The 17,533-nt window shown below is 37.4% G+C and overlaps 1 protein-coding gene and 1 long non-coding RNA gene across 3 annotated transcripts in view; one reads left to right on the forward strand and one right to left on the reverse strand.

Moving 5' to 3' along the window:
- Positions 1 to 12,394, forward strand: part of LOC140511218 (uncharacterized) — a 55,203-nt gene extending 42,809 nt beyond the window's left edge. Inside the window, exon 3 of the long non-coding RNA XR_011969469.1 lies at positions 12,148 to 12,394. This is a non-coding gene — a long non-coding RNA (uncharacterized lncRNA). The remainder of the gene's footprint in view (positions 1 to 12,147) is intronic.
- Positions 1 to 12,478, reverse strand: part of TEX29 (testis expressed 29) — a 32,303-nt gene extending 19,825 nt beyond the window's left edge. For both annotated transcript variants that reach the window (XM_072620243.1, XM_072620242.1), the window contains exons 1-2: positions 12,389 to 12,478; positions 12,089 to 12,186 (exon numbers count right to left, since the gene is read on the reverse strand). In XM_072620243.1, the coding sequence (XP_072476344.1) occupies positions 12,089 to 12,131 (43 nt within the window). In that variant the 5' untranslated portion in view covers positions 12,132 to 12,186; positions 12,389 to 12,478. The remainder of the gene's footprint in view (positions 1 to 12,088; positions 12,187 to 12,388) is intronic.
- Between the last annotated feature and the right edge of the window lie 5,055 nt (positions 12,479 to 17,533).

Consider the following 17,533-nt stretch of genomic DNA (forward strand, 5'->3'; position numbering starts at 1 on the left):
AGGAAGAAAAATGAACAGACACTTCTTGGCAAATGACCATTTTCAACATATTACAAGGGAAACATTTTTATCCAGAAAGATTTAGTTTCCCAAATTGGGAGTGGGAAACTGAATGATTTGGCCAATGAATAAGAAGTCCATCATGAAAGAAGCCCCTAAGAAAGGCAGCTGAAATGGATTGTCAGGGAAAGGAGCAGGAATGAAACACCAGGTCCAGGAAGAGCAAATAGAAGGCACTGGAGGAAACTTTTATAGAGTAAATGAATTTCTCACAGAACAAAACCCATATTAATTTGGTACAGAACAAAGCATCACTTGTATCAGTCTGGCAGGTCTGGGCCAAAACACATCTAGCGGCCCTGACTTCCTTGTACCAGGAGCTTGCAGCAAAGGGGAAAGAAAGCGCCCAAGCTCTCTCCCCTCCACCCTCATCCTCATCCCAGAAGCCTTGTTTTGACTCTGAAGAATTTCCATCCGGCACTCCTTTAGTTTAGTCAGTCCTCTCCTCCTTAAAAGTGCTGACTCCATTTCCCTCACATAATTTCACCCCTGCTTCTTCCAGGTTAGGCTGAGTGACCACCAGACAAACCCTTCAGCACAGGAGGAGCTTGTCCAAGCTCCTTTCCGGTTACAGATCCACACCCAGCATCTGGAAAGAATCCTGTGCTGTGCTGAATTAAAGGGAAAGCCATAGAATTCCATCCTCCTTACTTACTTTACCCCCACTAGAGTAAAGGGGAGGACACAGTACTCATCATCAGTTGCTACATTCATAAAGCAAATTTGTTTGTTGGTAATTAGTTGTCGTCAACTCTTCATGACCCATTTGGGGTTTTCTTGGCAAAGATACTGGAGGAGTTTGTCATTTCCTTCTCCATATCGTTTTACAGATGAGGAACTGAAGCAAAGAGGGGTAAATGACTTACCCACTGTTGATAGGTGCCTGAGGTTGGATTTAAACTCAGGTGCTCCTGACTCCATGGCTGGCATTCTAGCCATTGTGCTACCTAGCTGCCCCAAAGTCAATATATCTAAATGTTAATTGTAGGTGATGATTGATATTTAATTTCAGCCAATACCCTTGGAAAAGTGGGTCATTGGATATTTTCTTTTCCATTTTTTTTTTCACAGCAATGAAACCTAAATCTTGTTTTCCCCTAAAATTACCATGTTTATCTACAATGAAAAAAGAAAAGGGAACAGAAGAATTCCTAGCTGTGTATTTGTATTTAATATCTAAACATAGTATTCAGGCTGCCTCTCTTTTTAAAAATCAAGCCTCATTCCCTTTGTGTGTGGGAATTCTCCTCTCTCAGATCTCAGAAAATACAAGAAGTCCTTATTAAGTACCCACTATGTGTCAGGCTGGGAATCGAGGTGGGTCAATGGGGGCAGGGATGGCAGAGTCAGGAAGACTCTTCTGGCCTCAGATACTTACTAGCTGTGCAACCCAGGGCAAGTCACTTAACCCTGTTTGCGTCAGTTTCTGCATCTGTAAAATGAGCTGGAGAAGGAAATGGCAAGTCACTCTAGTATCTTTCTCAAGAAAATGCCAAATGGGGTCTCAAAGAGTCTGGCATACATGACTGAAATGACTGAACAACAAAATGGGGCTAGGCGTTATGTTAGGTGCTAGTGATACAAAGGCATAAATGAAACAGCCTCTACCCTCAGAGAGCTTAAGATACATTCTTATCTTCCAGTAGGATCCTTGGTCATTGTTTTTGTCTGAGGTCTTTATCTTTCCTTCTTCTGAAATTTTCTTCTTTGTCTTCTCTCTCCCAATTCTCTCCTCCCCATCCCCCCACCCCCTTTATAGATCTGGTACAATTACATTACAGAACGCAACAGCTTTCCTTGTCAATGGTTATGGGTTTTTTTTCATTCCCTCCCTCTCCTGCCTCAATCCAAACAAGATTAAAATACGAAAGTAATCCCTCTAGAAGTATGGACACTAAAATGGAGAAGGGTGTGTGAAAATGAGTGATAAGAGGGAAGAAAGAGATAAGAAGAGAGAGCGAGCAGGCCAGTCACCTTAGAACGAGCCACCAACTATGAAATGGTAGATTACTTTGGTAGCAAGACCCAGCCATAGAAACACACAGAACTGGCAGCCTCTTATGTAGTGTGGATTCTGCGTCTCTGGAGAAAAAAAAATAAAGGAGGGAATAAAGAAGAACATTTTCCTCTAAGAATAAGTCAGGTAGCAGGAATCAAGGGGGAAGAAAAGGAAATAAGATAGTATGTGCTCTAAGTCACAGCCAGTTAGAAGTGGGAAGGCAGGGCTGAGTGCCAAGATTCAGAGACACTGAAGTCTCTGCCTAAACCCAGTTTGTGCAAATTTCTCCATTATATTTGAACACATGCATGGGACTTTTAGGGGACAAAAACAAAACTGTGTACACATGTCCCTGAATATGCTCATTAAATTTAATTAACATTCTCCTGAATTATTTAACTCAAATCTTCAAATAAACTCTCCTAGTCATTTAAGGAGATAATAACATTTTATGGTTGAACTTCTACAATAGTTACCATTCCCCATCCCCACCCCCCAACAAGTTTATCTTGGCAAATATTATCACAAAACCTGACTGAGTCAGAGAAGACTTATTTATACTTTTTTTAGCCTCAATCACAAGTCACAAAAGAAGCTCTTCCTTCTACTCTTTCCATTTCCCATAAGCCTCACAGGCAACTCCAAGTCTTCCATTCTCGGACCTGCTCTCTCTCACTCTTTTCTTGAGCATGGTTCTCTGGATGGAGCTTTGAGTTGAGTCACAGTTCTGACCTCTAGTCTTTGCTCAGCAGTTAGCTACCTCTGTGATCTTGGGCAAGTTGCTTTACCTACCTGGGTCTATTTCTTCACTGCAAAATAAATGAGATTAGAAAAGATTGTAGAGTTGGAGGGGATATCTCCACATTCACTGAGTCCAACCCTCACATTAAACATGAATCTCCTCTACACTATCTCACACAAATGATTTATCTTTGCCAGAATAATCCAATGATAAGGAATTCATTCCTACCATTCATCCCTACCAGAGACAGAGGAATCCTATTCCATTGGGGATAGTTATAATTGTTTTCCTAATATTAAGCCAATATCTGCAGCAATCATGTGTTTTGCAGTCATGTATGACTCTTTGTGACCCCATCTGGGCTTTTCTTGGCAAAAATACTAAAGTGGTTTGCCTTTCCTTCTCCAGCTCATTTTCTAGATAAGGAAACTGAGGCAAATAGGGTTTAGTGACTTGCCCAGGGTCACACAACTAGTATCTGAAGTCAGATTTGAACTGAGGAAGATGAGACTTCCTTACTCTAGGCCTAGCTCTCTATCTAGCAGTTGTTAACTGGATCTCCAACAGTATACTAATGAATCTGCTGTTGTGTTAACTAGACCCAGACCTGGGTCAGGAGCTTATAAAGTTCAGATGTGGAAGGTTTCAATATCTTCACTATAGTTCTAAACATTTAGGAACACTGAAATTTTATAGGTCTCCTGTCTCAGCCACCTCTGAGATCCTTGAATAACACTGAACTAAATCCCTTGGGAAAACAACATAAGGAAAGTAGAGAACACAAATGGGAACCAAATAAGGCATTCCCTCCAGAAGTGGGCTGATCCAGATCCTAACACAAAGACCCAATTCAAGAAGTAAGGATGGAATTTCTGAATGAGTAAGCAAACAGGGCAGCTAGATGACACAGTGGATAGAGTGCCAGGCTTGGAGTCAGGAAGACCTAAGTTCAAATCCAGCCTCATTCAATTACCAGCTGTGTGACCCTGGGCAAGTTACTTAACTTTGTTTGCCTCAGTTTCCTCACTTGTAAAATGAACTGGAGAAGGAAACGGCAAAACACTCCAGTATCTTTGCCATGAAAACTCCAAATGGGGTCATGAAACTGAACAGCAATAAAAACAAACAAAATATTTTTCATGATAAGGAGACACATGGAAGCTTGAAATGTCTCAGACACAAATCCAAAAGAAAATAACCCAAAACACATATAAACAAATTTTAAAAGATAAACACGCCACAAGGTCAACTAGAATTCTTGAGAGAAATGAAGCAAAAGTTTTAGAGAATTAAAAATTATATTATAAATCAAATGAGAATGCTAGTAAGGAAACACTGGAAAAGAAAAAGATGAAAAGATCGGAATAAAAGTGATAACAAGCACAGAAACAGCCACAGGCGCTCAACCAGCAATATGCAAACAGAGTCACTGGACAAATGTCTGAGTCATGAGGGTTTAAAAAAATAGAGGAAATTAGTATAGTAATGTAGGACCAGTCACTGCCACCACAAACTACAGAAAGGTAGTTTTTAAGATGCCTGATACTGATCAATGCAATTCTTCCAGGAAACAGTAGAAACTTAACACCATATTACTTTAAGCTGAAAAAGCTTAGCACCTACTAGAAACCTAGAAAAACATGTCCAGGTGGACAGGATTATACACCAAAAGTTCACTATCTTTCATAAACAGAGAACAAACCCCAATAACACAAATTTCATTCTTGTTATTCAGTTATTTTAAGTTGTATCTGACTCTTCATGACCCCATTTGGGGTTTTCTTGGCAAAGATCTTTGCCATTTTCATCTCTAGCTCATTTTACAGTTGAGAAAACTAAGGAAAATAGAACTAAGTGACTTGCCCAGGGTCACACAGCTAGTAAGTAAATAATATGAATATTAACTGTGAAGTAACCTTGAGAATTCAACAAGTAAACTGTACATTAACCGAAGCATTCAGAAACAAAACTGTCACCCACAATTATCCAGACATAATAACTTCAGGATGACATTGTCAATAGATGTCTTCATATCAAATATTTATCATCTCCAAACTACATGAAATGAAAATATTTCAAAATATAGAGCTCTACCAGAAGAAACTAAGGCCAACAGGATGAAGTGCCTATGATCCCAGTCATCTAGTGTGCTATTGGAGTTGTGTCATGGATGCTTTCATTGGGTCTATTACATCCTAATATTTTTATTCAGTTCCAGAAAGTAGTCATTTCATACACCTGAGTAATAGTAGCTCATACACATTAAACATTAAACAAAATAATAAATTGTCCTACGACCAGTATTTTCTGAACTCTACTGAACAAGATGAAAATAATGTGATAATAATAATGGCCTTTTTATTACTTTAAGGTTTGCAAAGTACCCTGTGTACATTATCTCATTTTAGCTAGCTTTTTGTCACCTACAGATTTAATGATTATACATGCCATTTATGTCTTCATCCAAATAATTTGTAAAAAAAAAAAAAAGTCTCTTCTAGTCATTTAGGAGAATCATAAGTATTTCAAGTGATTTACAACCCATTTTTTAAAAAAATGTTGAGCAGAGCATGAATAAATCGCTGTCACATTCCACTAGAGACTTCCTTCCAGGTTGATATTAATTCAATTAAATCAATAATCTTTGGTTCCAGTTAGCCAATCAATTCAGAACATATCCAACTATATCTTTCTATCTTATTCCCAAAAATATCATGGCTGAATGTTAGGGATAATTTTGGTGTTATCTTTTACTCTTCTCTATCTTCTTTCTCCTATGTAATCTTACTGATTCCATCTATTTTATATATGAAATACAATATTTCTTAAATCTATCCCTCTTTTATTTCCCCTCCTACCACCATACAGTTCAGACTCTTCTTACCACATTCTAGATTATTGCAGTGACCTCCTCATAAGTATTTCTACCCTCTGTTCTCCTTTCTTCTGATTTACCAACCTTTTACATTTCTGCCAGATTAATCTTTCTCATACATAGATCTGAGAAGATGTCACTGCTTATTGAATTTCTCCCCTTCCTTTAAAGTCCAACCTTTCTCCACCAATTAATCTACATGCCCTATTAATTAATCTATTAAGCACTAACTAGGTGCCAGGTACTGTGTTAAATCTGGGATACAAAGAAAAAGTAAAATCAATTGATGCACAGAAGTTTACATTCCTAAGAATATAATTGTTTACATATATCTGATAGCTACATAAGGTATGTACCTATTTATATAGATGCATATAAATTTAGATGACTGAGTACCTAAAGAGTAAGAGTCAGTCTCTCTCTATATAAAACAACCTTGAGATATCATTTTACACTCATCAGATTGGCTAAAATGATTGAAGGGGAAAACAACAAATGTTGGAGAGGATGTGAAAAAATTGGGACACTAATTCATTGTTGGTGGAACTGTGAACTGATCCAAGTGGAGAACAATCTGGAATTATGGCCAAAGAGTTATTAAATTGCCCATACCCTTTGACCCAGCAATACCACTACTAGGTCTATTTCCAAAGATAATTAGGAAAAAAGGAAAAGAACCTGTATGTTCTAAAATATTTATAGCACCCCTCTTTGCAATGTCAAAGAGCTAGAAATTGTGGGGATTCCTGTCAATTGAGGAATGACTGGACAAATTGTGGTATATGATTGTGGTGAATACTGCCATGCTATAAGGACTGATGAGCTCAGTGATCTTAGAAAAACATGGATAGACTTGCATGAAATAATGAAGAAATGAGTGGAAGCAAGTATATACAGTAACAGCAATACTGTTTTAAGAACAACTTTGAGTAAGTCATTTTGAATATTGAAAAGCCCAAATTAACTAAGGATATATGAAGGAAGACACTGTCTGCATCCAGAGGAAAAAAACTGATAACTAGAAGTATATAGAGAATGATTTTACATATATATGTATGTATGTGTGTATACATGTATGTATGTATGTATTCATGTCTATATAGAGATACACACATGTATTTGTGTCTAATGGTAATGATCTCCAGAGTTGGGGGGAGCAAAAAAAGGAAAAAAATTTACATGACAACTTTATTATATATTTAAAGGGAATAGTAAGTTGTACATAATAGGTTTGTAGTTTCATATCTTTTTTTTAAATTATACTATATTATACAAATGCTTGTTTTATTCCATAAATTAAAAGTTAATTAAATAAAAAAATTTTAAGATGTGAACTTATCCTGGAAGGAGCATCTTGTTCCTTGGAGTTAAAACCAGGCAGGACAGCAAATACATTAGAGTTATTTGTCCTACTCTAATACTTAATCATGGCATGGAGTTGATTTCAGGTTCTCAAAGGCTCATGCTCCTATGGTTCTAACCAAGATGGAGATGATTTAAGTATAGGGTGCGCAATAGACAATGTTTTCCTGCTCTGAGAATTAATATAATTAATGTTTGTATAGAAACAAGTAAGGAATTCATCAGTTCCCCTACCAAGAAAGTTGAAGGAAAAATATTCCTGGCAATTGCTGCCTTCATGCCACCTTTGGGATCTGTGTCAGAAATCTGTCACTCATTTCCTCATCTGGCTAGTAGATACTATCACAATATCACTTTCCCTCCTTTCATCCTTATCCAAAGGCTTCCCCCCACCCCACCAAAAAACAAAAACCTTCTCCCCTCAGGTCCATTCATTTACACATAACTATATTTCTTCATAAGATATCTATAATGCTACCATGCCATCTTTTCTAACTGATATATTCCTTTTTTTGCATTTTCATTTTGTTTTGACAATACCTATGATTTTGTGAATATAAGGAGAGCCAGGTGAGGAGTTTTTCCCGCTAATGCAGAGTAGTATGTTTTCTGCATCTTAACATCAATCTTTGAGATTTGCCTTGCTCAGGGTGACACAGCAGGGATATGTCTGAAGCAAGACTAAAAACCAGGCATTCTAGACTTTGATGGTGAGCTGCTATCCACAATGCCATGCTTCCTCTAAAATCTATTTTTAAAATTATTATTATTTATTTTAATAGAATTTTATTTTTCCCCAATTATATATCAAAACAATTTTCACATTCATATTTATAAAATTTTGAGTTCCAAATTTTTCTCTCTCCTTTCCCTCTCCTCCCCTCTCCCTAAAATAGTAAACAATTTTATATAGGTCATATATGTACAGTTATATATAATATATTTCCATATTAGTCGTAGTTGTGAAAGAAGAAAAAGATCAAAAGGAAAAAAAGCACAAAAAATAAAATAAGTAAAAAATGTATGCTTCCACCTGCATTCAGAATCCATCTGGATGTGGATAGTGTTTTCATCATGAGTCTTTTGTAATTGTCTTGGATCACTGTAGTGCTGAGAAGAGATAAGTCCTTCATAGTGGATCATCACACAATGTTGCTGATACTGTGTACAATGTTTTCATGGTTCTGTTCATTTCACTTTGCAAAATCTATTTCTTTTGAACAAGATGGAAAGATGGGTCTATTTGGAACCCAAGGAATGTTTCAAATTGTTTCTCTGCTACTTACCCATGTTTTGCAAATTTGTAGAGAAAAAATTGAGGTCATATATCATTGCTGGCTCCCTTCTTAGATTGGTTTTTCCTCGTGTGAATTTCTGTGTAATCTCTATTACTATTTTCCCTATGTTAGGACTGCTCTTTATGATGTCTAATTAGGAGAATTGATTCACAGGCAGCTTTCTCTCTTCCTCTTCATTTTTAATTTCAAGCCCTTTTGACTAGATTTGCAAGACTTCTAGGCCAATTCAACTTTTATCAGCTTTTATTAGGTATTTTCCACTTCTGGTCATGATCCTGTCATTTCTAAATTTTGAATGTGATACAAAATCCAAATCCCATTTTCAGATACATTTTGGTAACTAGCTATTCATTTCCCAAATCTGTCTTTCTCTTCTAAAACTTCTTCCATCAATCAGTAGCAGTAATGACAATACCACCAATGCCGCTAAGGTCTTCATTACCTTATTCCAAGACTTTGTTATTAACAATGCTTCCTTAGTTACTTTTGGAACTGTAATTTATGCCTGTCTAAATCACCAGAGTTGGGTCATAGTCATCCGGTTTGAAAGATTCTTGAAAGATTCCCTTTGACATCTTGGGTACACATTCTGGAAGAAAATAGACCTGTTGTTACCAGGTCAATAAATATCACTCTCAGTGCCACTCAGTAGAAAATCATAAACCACCACAATTCAGCTAAAAGTACAGGCTGATCACTCAGTTCTAGAAAAGAGTAACAGACTCGTGAGACTCTTCTCCACTTCTTAGTTTGTCAGAGTGGATGAGGTTTTCCATGAAAAAGAAACTGGAAAAAAGAGCTTCAATGTGAGAATAGAAGAGAAAAGAGATCTGAAGAATCATACAGAAGGAGAAACTTGCTCTACATTGGGAAGTGGGAAGACCATGATGTCATTGTTGGGTGCATGGCCATCAGCATGTCTTCTAGGCAATTCCTCAAGTATGCCTAAGATCTATCAATTAGCTATAAAGCTTCTTCCATTGCTCTTGTGTGTGAAGTTCTTCAGTCCTCCAATTTCTCAGTCTCTGAGCCCTACCTCCAACAGTAGTTTTCACTTCTCTTATATAATTACCATAAATCAATTTGTATCATAGTCACTTATACATGTGATGTATCCCCCTACTAGTTTGGAAGCCCTATGAAGTCAACGATCATAACTTCTTTTATATGTGTGTGTCTATGTATATATATGTGTATCTGTATGTCTGTGTGCATGTGTATATACATGTATATATACACATACATCTCTATGTACATGTATGTATGTGCATATACACATACATATACACACATATATCTATATATATTCTCCTCAGGGCTTCACACAATATTCTTATACTTAGAGAATACTTAACAAATATTTATTCAAGTTGAAGTTATTACTAGTGGCCACCAGGGAGAGCCCTTCAACAACTCATAACTTTCTTTGCTCTTCCCTAAAGTATTACATCAAAAAAGCCAATTAGATGAGATTGTGAGTGCTAGGCACCAAAACAGACAAACAGACACCCAGGAAACAAGCAAAAATGCCAGAGTACAAAACAAGACAACACCCTGCAATATTACATTCCAAGATTTGTCTCCCAGACTAGAACACTGACCAGGATAAGAACAAGATGGAAGAGAGGCTACCCACATATCCAAGAAAAAAACAGAATAGGGAAGCAAATTAACATAAAACAGATTACTCCCTCTCTCAACCACAGGAAAACAGGCTGCAAGTGGTTTCCCTTGGGCATGTCTCATTACAGATGAGTGAATATAACTCCATATGCTCTACTACTCCTGAGTGTTTCCATCAATTCATTAAAAACAGAAACACTTACCTTATACATACAATGTGCACAGCACTGTGCTAACCGATGATGAATAAAGATAATTAATACATAAAGTCGCTGCTGTCATTCTAGTTGGGGAGATAAAACATTCACAAAAATAAGTCAAATACCAACTGGAATATTACACAGGCCTATGGATACTTAGGGGTAGTTATTAAAGGTTTTTATCCCCTGACTTTTTCAGCCATGCTTCTACCTATCCAACCTTCATCTCTTTCTTAAGCTCCAGCTCTGAATTCATTTCTACCTGGATACACAGTAGACATCACCCAGAATGTCATTTCCCTTAAACCTATAGTTCTTAACCTGGGGTCCACAGAAACTTAAAGGGATCCATGTATTCAGGGTGCCCATGAACTTGGATTGGAAAAAATTAAATCTTTTTTTTTTATTAACCTCTAAGTAAAATTTAGCACTTCGTTCAATTATTTGAAAACTTTCTGGGGATATGTCCATCGGCTTTAGCAGATGCTAAAGGGATCTAAGACACAAAAGGGGTTAACAACCACTGCCCTAAACCTACCCCTCTTCCTAATTTCCCTATTTCTATTGAAGGGGCTGTCTCTTCTTCCAGTCACACATTCCTAACCTTGGACCCATTCCGGTCCCTTCTTTCTCCCTCACCTACAACCCATCAGTTGCCAAGTCTTGTTGATTCTGTCATCACATCTCACATCCATCCCCTCTTCTCTACTTTCTTGGCTGCCATCCCAGTTTAGACCTTCATCATCTCCCTTTTGGATTACTAAGGTAGCCTCCAAATTGTTTTCTGTGTCTCTGGTCTCTCAGCTGCCCAACTTGGTATTCCTGAAGCACAGAGTTGGCTAGATCAGGTACCCCACACACACCCCCACCCCACCCCCGGCGACTCAGAAGATTTCAGCAGCTCCCCACCGACTGGAGGATAAAATATAAGCACTTCTGTTTGGCAGCTAAAGCCCTTTACAGTCTGGACTCTAATCTCTCTTCCCAGGCTTATTTCTCATTGCACTCCCTCACACACACTATTTTTCCAGCCAAATTGGCCTATTTGCTATTCCCCACACATAACATTTCATATTCCACCTGAATGCTTTTTTGCAAAGGTCACTTGCTACCTCCAGTGGTATACTCAAACATGTTTAACAATCAGTTCTCTAAAGGAAAGGAAGAAAGGAAGGAAGGAAAGAAGGGAGGGAGGAAGGAAGGGAGGGAGGGAAGGAGGGAGGAAGAAGAGGGAGGGACTGTGTACTAAGCACTGGGGATACAAATAGCATAACTGAAACAGTCCCTGCTCTGAAGGAACTCTTACTCTAATGGGAGAGACAAACACATAAAAGCAAGTTCAGCTTCAGTGCAGACGGAAAAACTCAAAAGTCCTAAAGATCCATCATCAAGGCAGATGGCAAGGCCCAGGGGTCTTTAGGTTACATAGAGAGGACAAATAGAAGTGCTAGGGACTGCAGAGAGCAACAATGAGGCAGATGGCACAGTTGAGATGTCTTAGAAGGCAGAGGCAGGGCAAGAGGTAAGTCTTGGTGGACTTCATCAGAATGAACAGAGTTGTTTCCCTATCCTGAGCTCAGGAGGAAGGGAAGGGGAAAGCTTTGCCTACCCAACTCCTGGTCAGATTTCCTGCTGCCTGGAGTCACAAAAGGTTTATGGAACTGCTGGTAGCTAAAGAGGATGAGGGAAAAGCCAAAAGGTTAGGCAAGGATGTCCCTGGTGGTGACAGTTCTCCCCTCCAAAGGGCTCATTGGTTTTTAGTTAAGCTTAAAACTTCTGGTGGGAATTTGATGGAGAGAAAAGGAAAGGAAATGAGTTTTCCTGTGTTGTCTCGAAAAGAATTACAAAGATATCCCCATACAAAGATAACCTTTTGAGCTAATTGCATTAGGTAGAAAACAGTCATATACAAGGCTTTCCTTATTTTACCTGCAAATTTTTTCAGCAATTGATGTGAAGATCTCTGGGGCATATTTTCTGTATTTCAGTGGTATCATCTGACATGCAGAGGAGCTCAGCAGGTATGCCTGGAAGACAAAACACATGAAGCAAATACAATACTGCCAACATGAACTCAGGTAGAAGCCGAGAACACGAAACATGCTGCCTGAAAATCACCCCAGGTTATTTCTGAAACCTATCACTATAAAAGAAGAGGACAGGAAGGACCACCCAGGTTAAGAAGTTCAGACTTTTTTCTGGCCATTATAACCATGTTGAGATACTTACCTGCCAAACATATTACAATGCACTGACTCTTCCTCCTAACTAAAGTTGTGTTTAATGATAAATAACCTAATGGAAGTAGCCTCTCTCCACCCTACCATGTAGCCTAGAGGAGAATACCCATAGCTACAGAACTCACATTCTCCTGGCCATGACCTCACTTAGAACCACTAGTCATCATAGAAGAGATGATACCTTCTCCTACTTTAAGAACCTAGAGAGGTAAAGGTGAAACACACTAAATTAATTTGTTGGTGAGACACTGGTAGTTTTCTGTTTGTTTGTTTTATGCTTTTAAAAACAGAAATCTGAGAAGGGGTCCATAAATTTTAGCAGCCTACCAAAGAGGTCCAGGATTAGTTAATAATCTGTGATTTAGTTCAGCCCTCTCATATTGCAAATACAGAAGCCAGGGCCTAGAAGGGTTACATGACTTGCCCAGGGCTATACATGTAGCAAATGGCAAAGCTAGGATTTGAACGCAGGTTCTCTCTCTGCAAAAACAGTGTTTTTTACATTCTAACTATACTTTCTGCTGGTTCGTATTGTGGGACCGACTCATTAATTCATTCATTTACCTATTCATCAGTCATTTAATGGAGGCCTGCTGGGGTATGCTGGTAAATGTTTAAGGACTGGTTCTCCAAGTTAAGCTTTTAAATATAATCTGCACTGTTATCATCTCCCCCTTTGCTTTCTTCAGTCTAGACAATCAACAAAACAATAAAATAAGCCTTGATTTGTGGTTTTTGCTGATTTTTGAGTTACAAATGCTCTACTAAAAATGTAACATTGGCTCTGACACGTGAGGTTCCAGGAAACTTCTGTTGTCTTTTATGCACAAGGCATTATGGATGATGATATGTAAAGAAGAACCTTGACCCTACCCTCAAAAGCCTTACTGTTCACAGAGCAGATTAGACATGCATACAAACATATGGTTGGTGAAGATGTGTCATAAAAAATGTATAAACAAAGTCCTATGAGGATATGGCATCATGTGTGTCATTTGAGTTGAGTGCTAAAAGATGAGTAGAATCTCAGTAGTCAGGGAAGTGAGAAGGGAAAAATGAGTATTCTAGGTGTAGGAGAAAAGTCGAAGGTGGGAAAGAGCAGTGTATATTTAGGAAACAGTGCTTAGTCAATTTAATTTAATTTCACAAATATTTATTTTCTGACTGTTACATAAAAAGGATTAAGATTACAGAAATAGGACACAAATCCTGCTCTGAAGGAGTTTATAATCTAATAGGCAAGAGTATAAGAAGGATAAGAAATAGGCAGCTAATAGATACAAAGAGAAAGATAAGTGCAAAGGTCCGTACCAAGAACTATGAAAAATTTGAGGAGGTAGAGGACACTGGTAGCCAAGAGGAGGAATGATTTCATGGAGCAGGGGCTTAAAAGAAGGAAAGAATTTTCAAGAGGAGAGACATAAATAGTCTAGTTTGGCTGCAACTGGGTATAACTGAAGAAAATCAGTATGAAAAAAGACTGGAAAAGGCGGGGCAGATGGGAACAAAAGGACCTGAATGCTAGGATAAGGGTTTATAAATGAAGAAAACAAGACCCAGAGAGATTAAGTGATTAATTAATTAATTAAGATGAAGTCACCTACAGTGGCAAAGATAATTATAGTTGTTGTCCGTTTTCAAAGAGGTCCATTGACATCATGGGAGATAACTTGAGTGTGAACTGAATTTAAGAGAGGCAGAATTTCACAGAGTTATCAGCTTCACTCTCTCTTCCAGAGACATTGAAGCCTAGTGGAAAGATGAGTGGTGATGGCCCAGGATGCCTTGGCTTTTTTGATGTCTAACCAAGCTTTCAGAGCTCCACAGCACCTGCTTCAGCCAGCTTCATGGCCACTGGAAGAACTTATTCTCATCAGCCCATTCCACCAGGGCAAGTCTTCATGTGTTTGGGGTTGACATCCCCCTAACTCACCTAGGTTTGAGGTGTAGTAGATAGCAACTACAAGAAGGCAAACAAAAGTTCACAATGGCCTTATTTTCTGCAAGTGAAGTGCAAATAGTTACAAGTAAATGAAACTGAATGAACGTTGGATGAGTGAGTCGAGAAAAAAAGTCAAATATGGTTCCAGTTCATGAAATTATAATGCCATTAAGAGACATAAAAGTATACTGAGAGGTATGGCAGGTTTTTGAGAGAAAATGACAAGTTTTGAATAACAAATTGAGGTGGTATCCAGGTGGAAATATATAACAGGCACTTGGTAATGAAAGGCTGAATCCCTGAGGAGAGATTGAATCCAAAAAGAGAGATTCCAGAGTCATTTGCATAAAAGTCATCATGGAAGCCATGGGGATGGAAGAGATTGTCAAAGGATGGAGCACACAGACAAAAGGAAAGGGTATGAAACCTAAGGGGCCCCCCGTGTTTCAGTGGCAGGAATACATCTCAAATAAAAGAGAGGTATGGTGGAAGAAGTAAAGGAATGATATGAGTGCAATGTCAAAAAAATTCAACAACTCAACATTTATTAATAATAAATTTTGTTTTTCTTATTTCTGATTCTTCATGATCCCACTTAGGGTTTTCTTTATACATATATATATATATATATACATATATATATATATATGCATATATATGTATGTATATATACATATATATGTATATATGTATATATATATATACATATATATGTATATATATGTACGTATATATATACATATATATATCTATATATTACATGCCTTTTTTCTCATTTCTTTTTTATTTAGTATTATGTTTTTCCCCAGGTATGGGTAAAAACAATTTTTACATTCATTTTTAAAACTTCAAGTTCCAAATTCTCTCCATACCCCCTGCCTCCCTTCCACCAGCACCACCTCCCAACCCTCCCTATTGAGAAGGCAAGCAATTCAATATAGGTTATACATATGTCACCTTGCAAAACATTTCCATAACAGTCCTGCTGTGGGGATAAAAAAACATACACCAAAAAAAAAAAAAACCTCAAGAAAAATAAAATTTAAAAGTATGCTTTTTTATTCATAAAAATCTGTATTCAGACACCATCAGTTCTTTTTATGGGGATGGACAGCACTTTTCATCGTAAGTCCTTCAGAGTTGTCTTAGATCCATGTATTGCTAAAAATAGCTAAGTCATTCATAGCTAATCATTTTACAATATTGCTGTTACTTTGTACACAGTACATTTCACTTGACATCAGCTCATGTTAAGTCTTTCCAGGTTTTTCTGAGAGCATCCTGCTCACCATTTCTTGTAGCACAATAGTATTCTACTACAATCACATACACTACCTAATTATGGACATTCCCCTCAATTTTCAATTCTTTGCCACCAGAAAAGAGCTGCTATAAATATTTTTTTATATATAGGTCTTTTTCCTTTTTTATATTTAATCTCTTTTGGAATATAGACCTAGTAGTGGTACTGCTAGGTCAAAGGGTATGAAGGGCATTATAGCTCTTTAGGAATAGTTTCAAATTACTTTTTAGAATGGTTAAATCTGTTCACAACTCCACCAGCAATGCATTATTGTCTCATTTTTACCACATCTCCCCACCATTCACCATTGTTTTCCTTTTCTGTCCTGTTATCCAGTCTAATAGGTATAAAGTAGGACCTCAGATTTATTTGAATTTACATCTCCAATCAGTAGTGGTTTAGAGCATTTTTTTCATATAGCTATAGATAGTTTTGATTACTTCATCTGAAAACCATTCATATCTTCTGATCATGTATCAGTTGGGGAATGGCTCTTATTTTAATAAATTTGATTTGGTTCTCTATATGTCTGGGAAATTCAGCCTTTATGAGAGAAACTTTCTTCAATTTTCTTTCAGCATTGCTATTGATAACTCTATTTCCCTCCTATCTCCTCCTCTCCTCATTTAGTCTATTCTCTTTCCATTCACCCTCTCCCTCCTCAAAAGTGTTTTGCTTCTGACTACCTCCTCCCCCAATCTGCCCTTTCTTCTATCACACCCCCTGCCATTCTCTTATCCTCTTCCCCTCTTACTTTCCTGTAGGGTAAGATAGATTTCTATACCCAATTGAATGTGTATCATTCTGAGGAGAATAAGGTTCACTCATTCCCTCTCTTCCCCTCTACTGTAAAAGCTTTTTCTTGACTCTTTTATGAGAGATAATTTATCCCCTTCTACCTCTCCCTTTCCCCTTCTGCCAGTACATTCCTCTCTCTTACTCCTTAATTTTATTTTTTTGCATACCATCCCTTCATATTTAATTCACATCTGTGCCATATATATATATATACTCCTTCCTTCTACCTTAATAATGAAAGAGTTTCTATGAACTACAAGCATCATCTTTCCATGTAGGAATGCAAACAGTTTAACTTTATTACAACCCTTATTATTTCCCTTTTCTGTTTACCGTTTTATGTTGAGTCTTGTATTTGAAAGTCAAATTTTCTATTCAGCTCTGATCTTATCATCAAGAATGCTTCAAAGTGCTTTATTCATTGAATGTCCATTTTTCCCCCTGAAGGACTATTCTCACTTTTGCTCATTAAGTGATATTTGGTTCCTGCCAAAAGTTCAAAAAGGATTTTGAAAATCAGGTAAGAAAGGTGGAGGAAAATTGGGAAGGGAAATGAGAGTGATGCAAGAAAATCACGAGAAAGGAGTCAACAGCTTGGTAAAGAAGACAAACAAAAAATTGAAGAAAATGACAACTTAAAAAATAAACTAGGCCAAATGGCAAAAGAGGTACAAAAAGGCAATGAGGAGAAGAATGCCTTAAAAACCAGAAATGATCAAATGGAAAAGGAGGTACAAAAAGCTCACTGAAGAAAATAATTCCTTAAAAATTAGAATGGAGCAAATAGAAGCTAAAGACTCTATGAGAAATCAAGAAATGATAAACCAAACCAAAAGAATGAAAAAATAAAAGACAATGTGAAATATCTCTTTGGAAAAACAACTGCCCTGGAAAATAGATCCAGGAGAGGTAATTTAAAAATTATTGGACTACCTGAAAGCCATGATCAAAAAGAAGAGTAGATATCATCTTTCAAGAAATTATCAAGGAAAACTGCACTGATATTCTAGAACTAGAGGATAAAATAGAAATTGAAAGAATACATCAATCACCTCCTGAAAGAGATCCCAAAATGAAAACTGCCAGGAATA

Source organism: Notamacropus eugenii, chromosome 6 (assembly GCF_028372415.1).
Source record: "Notamacropus eugenii isolate mMacEug1 chromosome 6, mMacEug1.pri_v2, whole genome shotgun sequence".
Classification (NCBI taxonomy): domain Eukaryota; kingdom Metazoa; phylum Chordata; class Mammalia; order Diprotodontia; family Macropodidae; genus Notamacropus; species Notamacropus eugenii.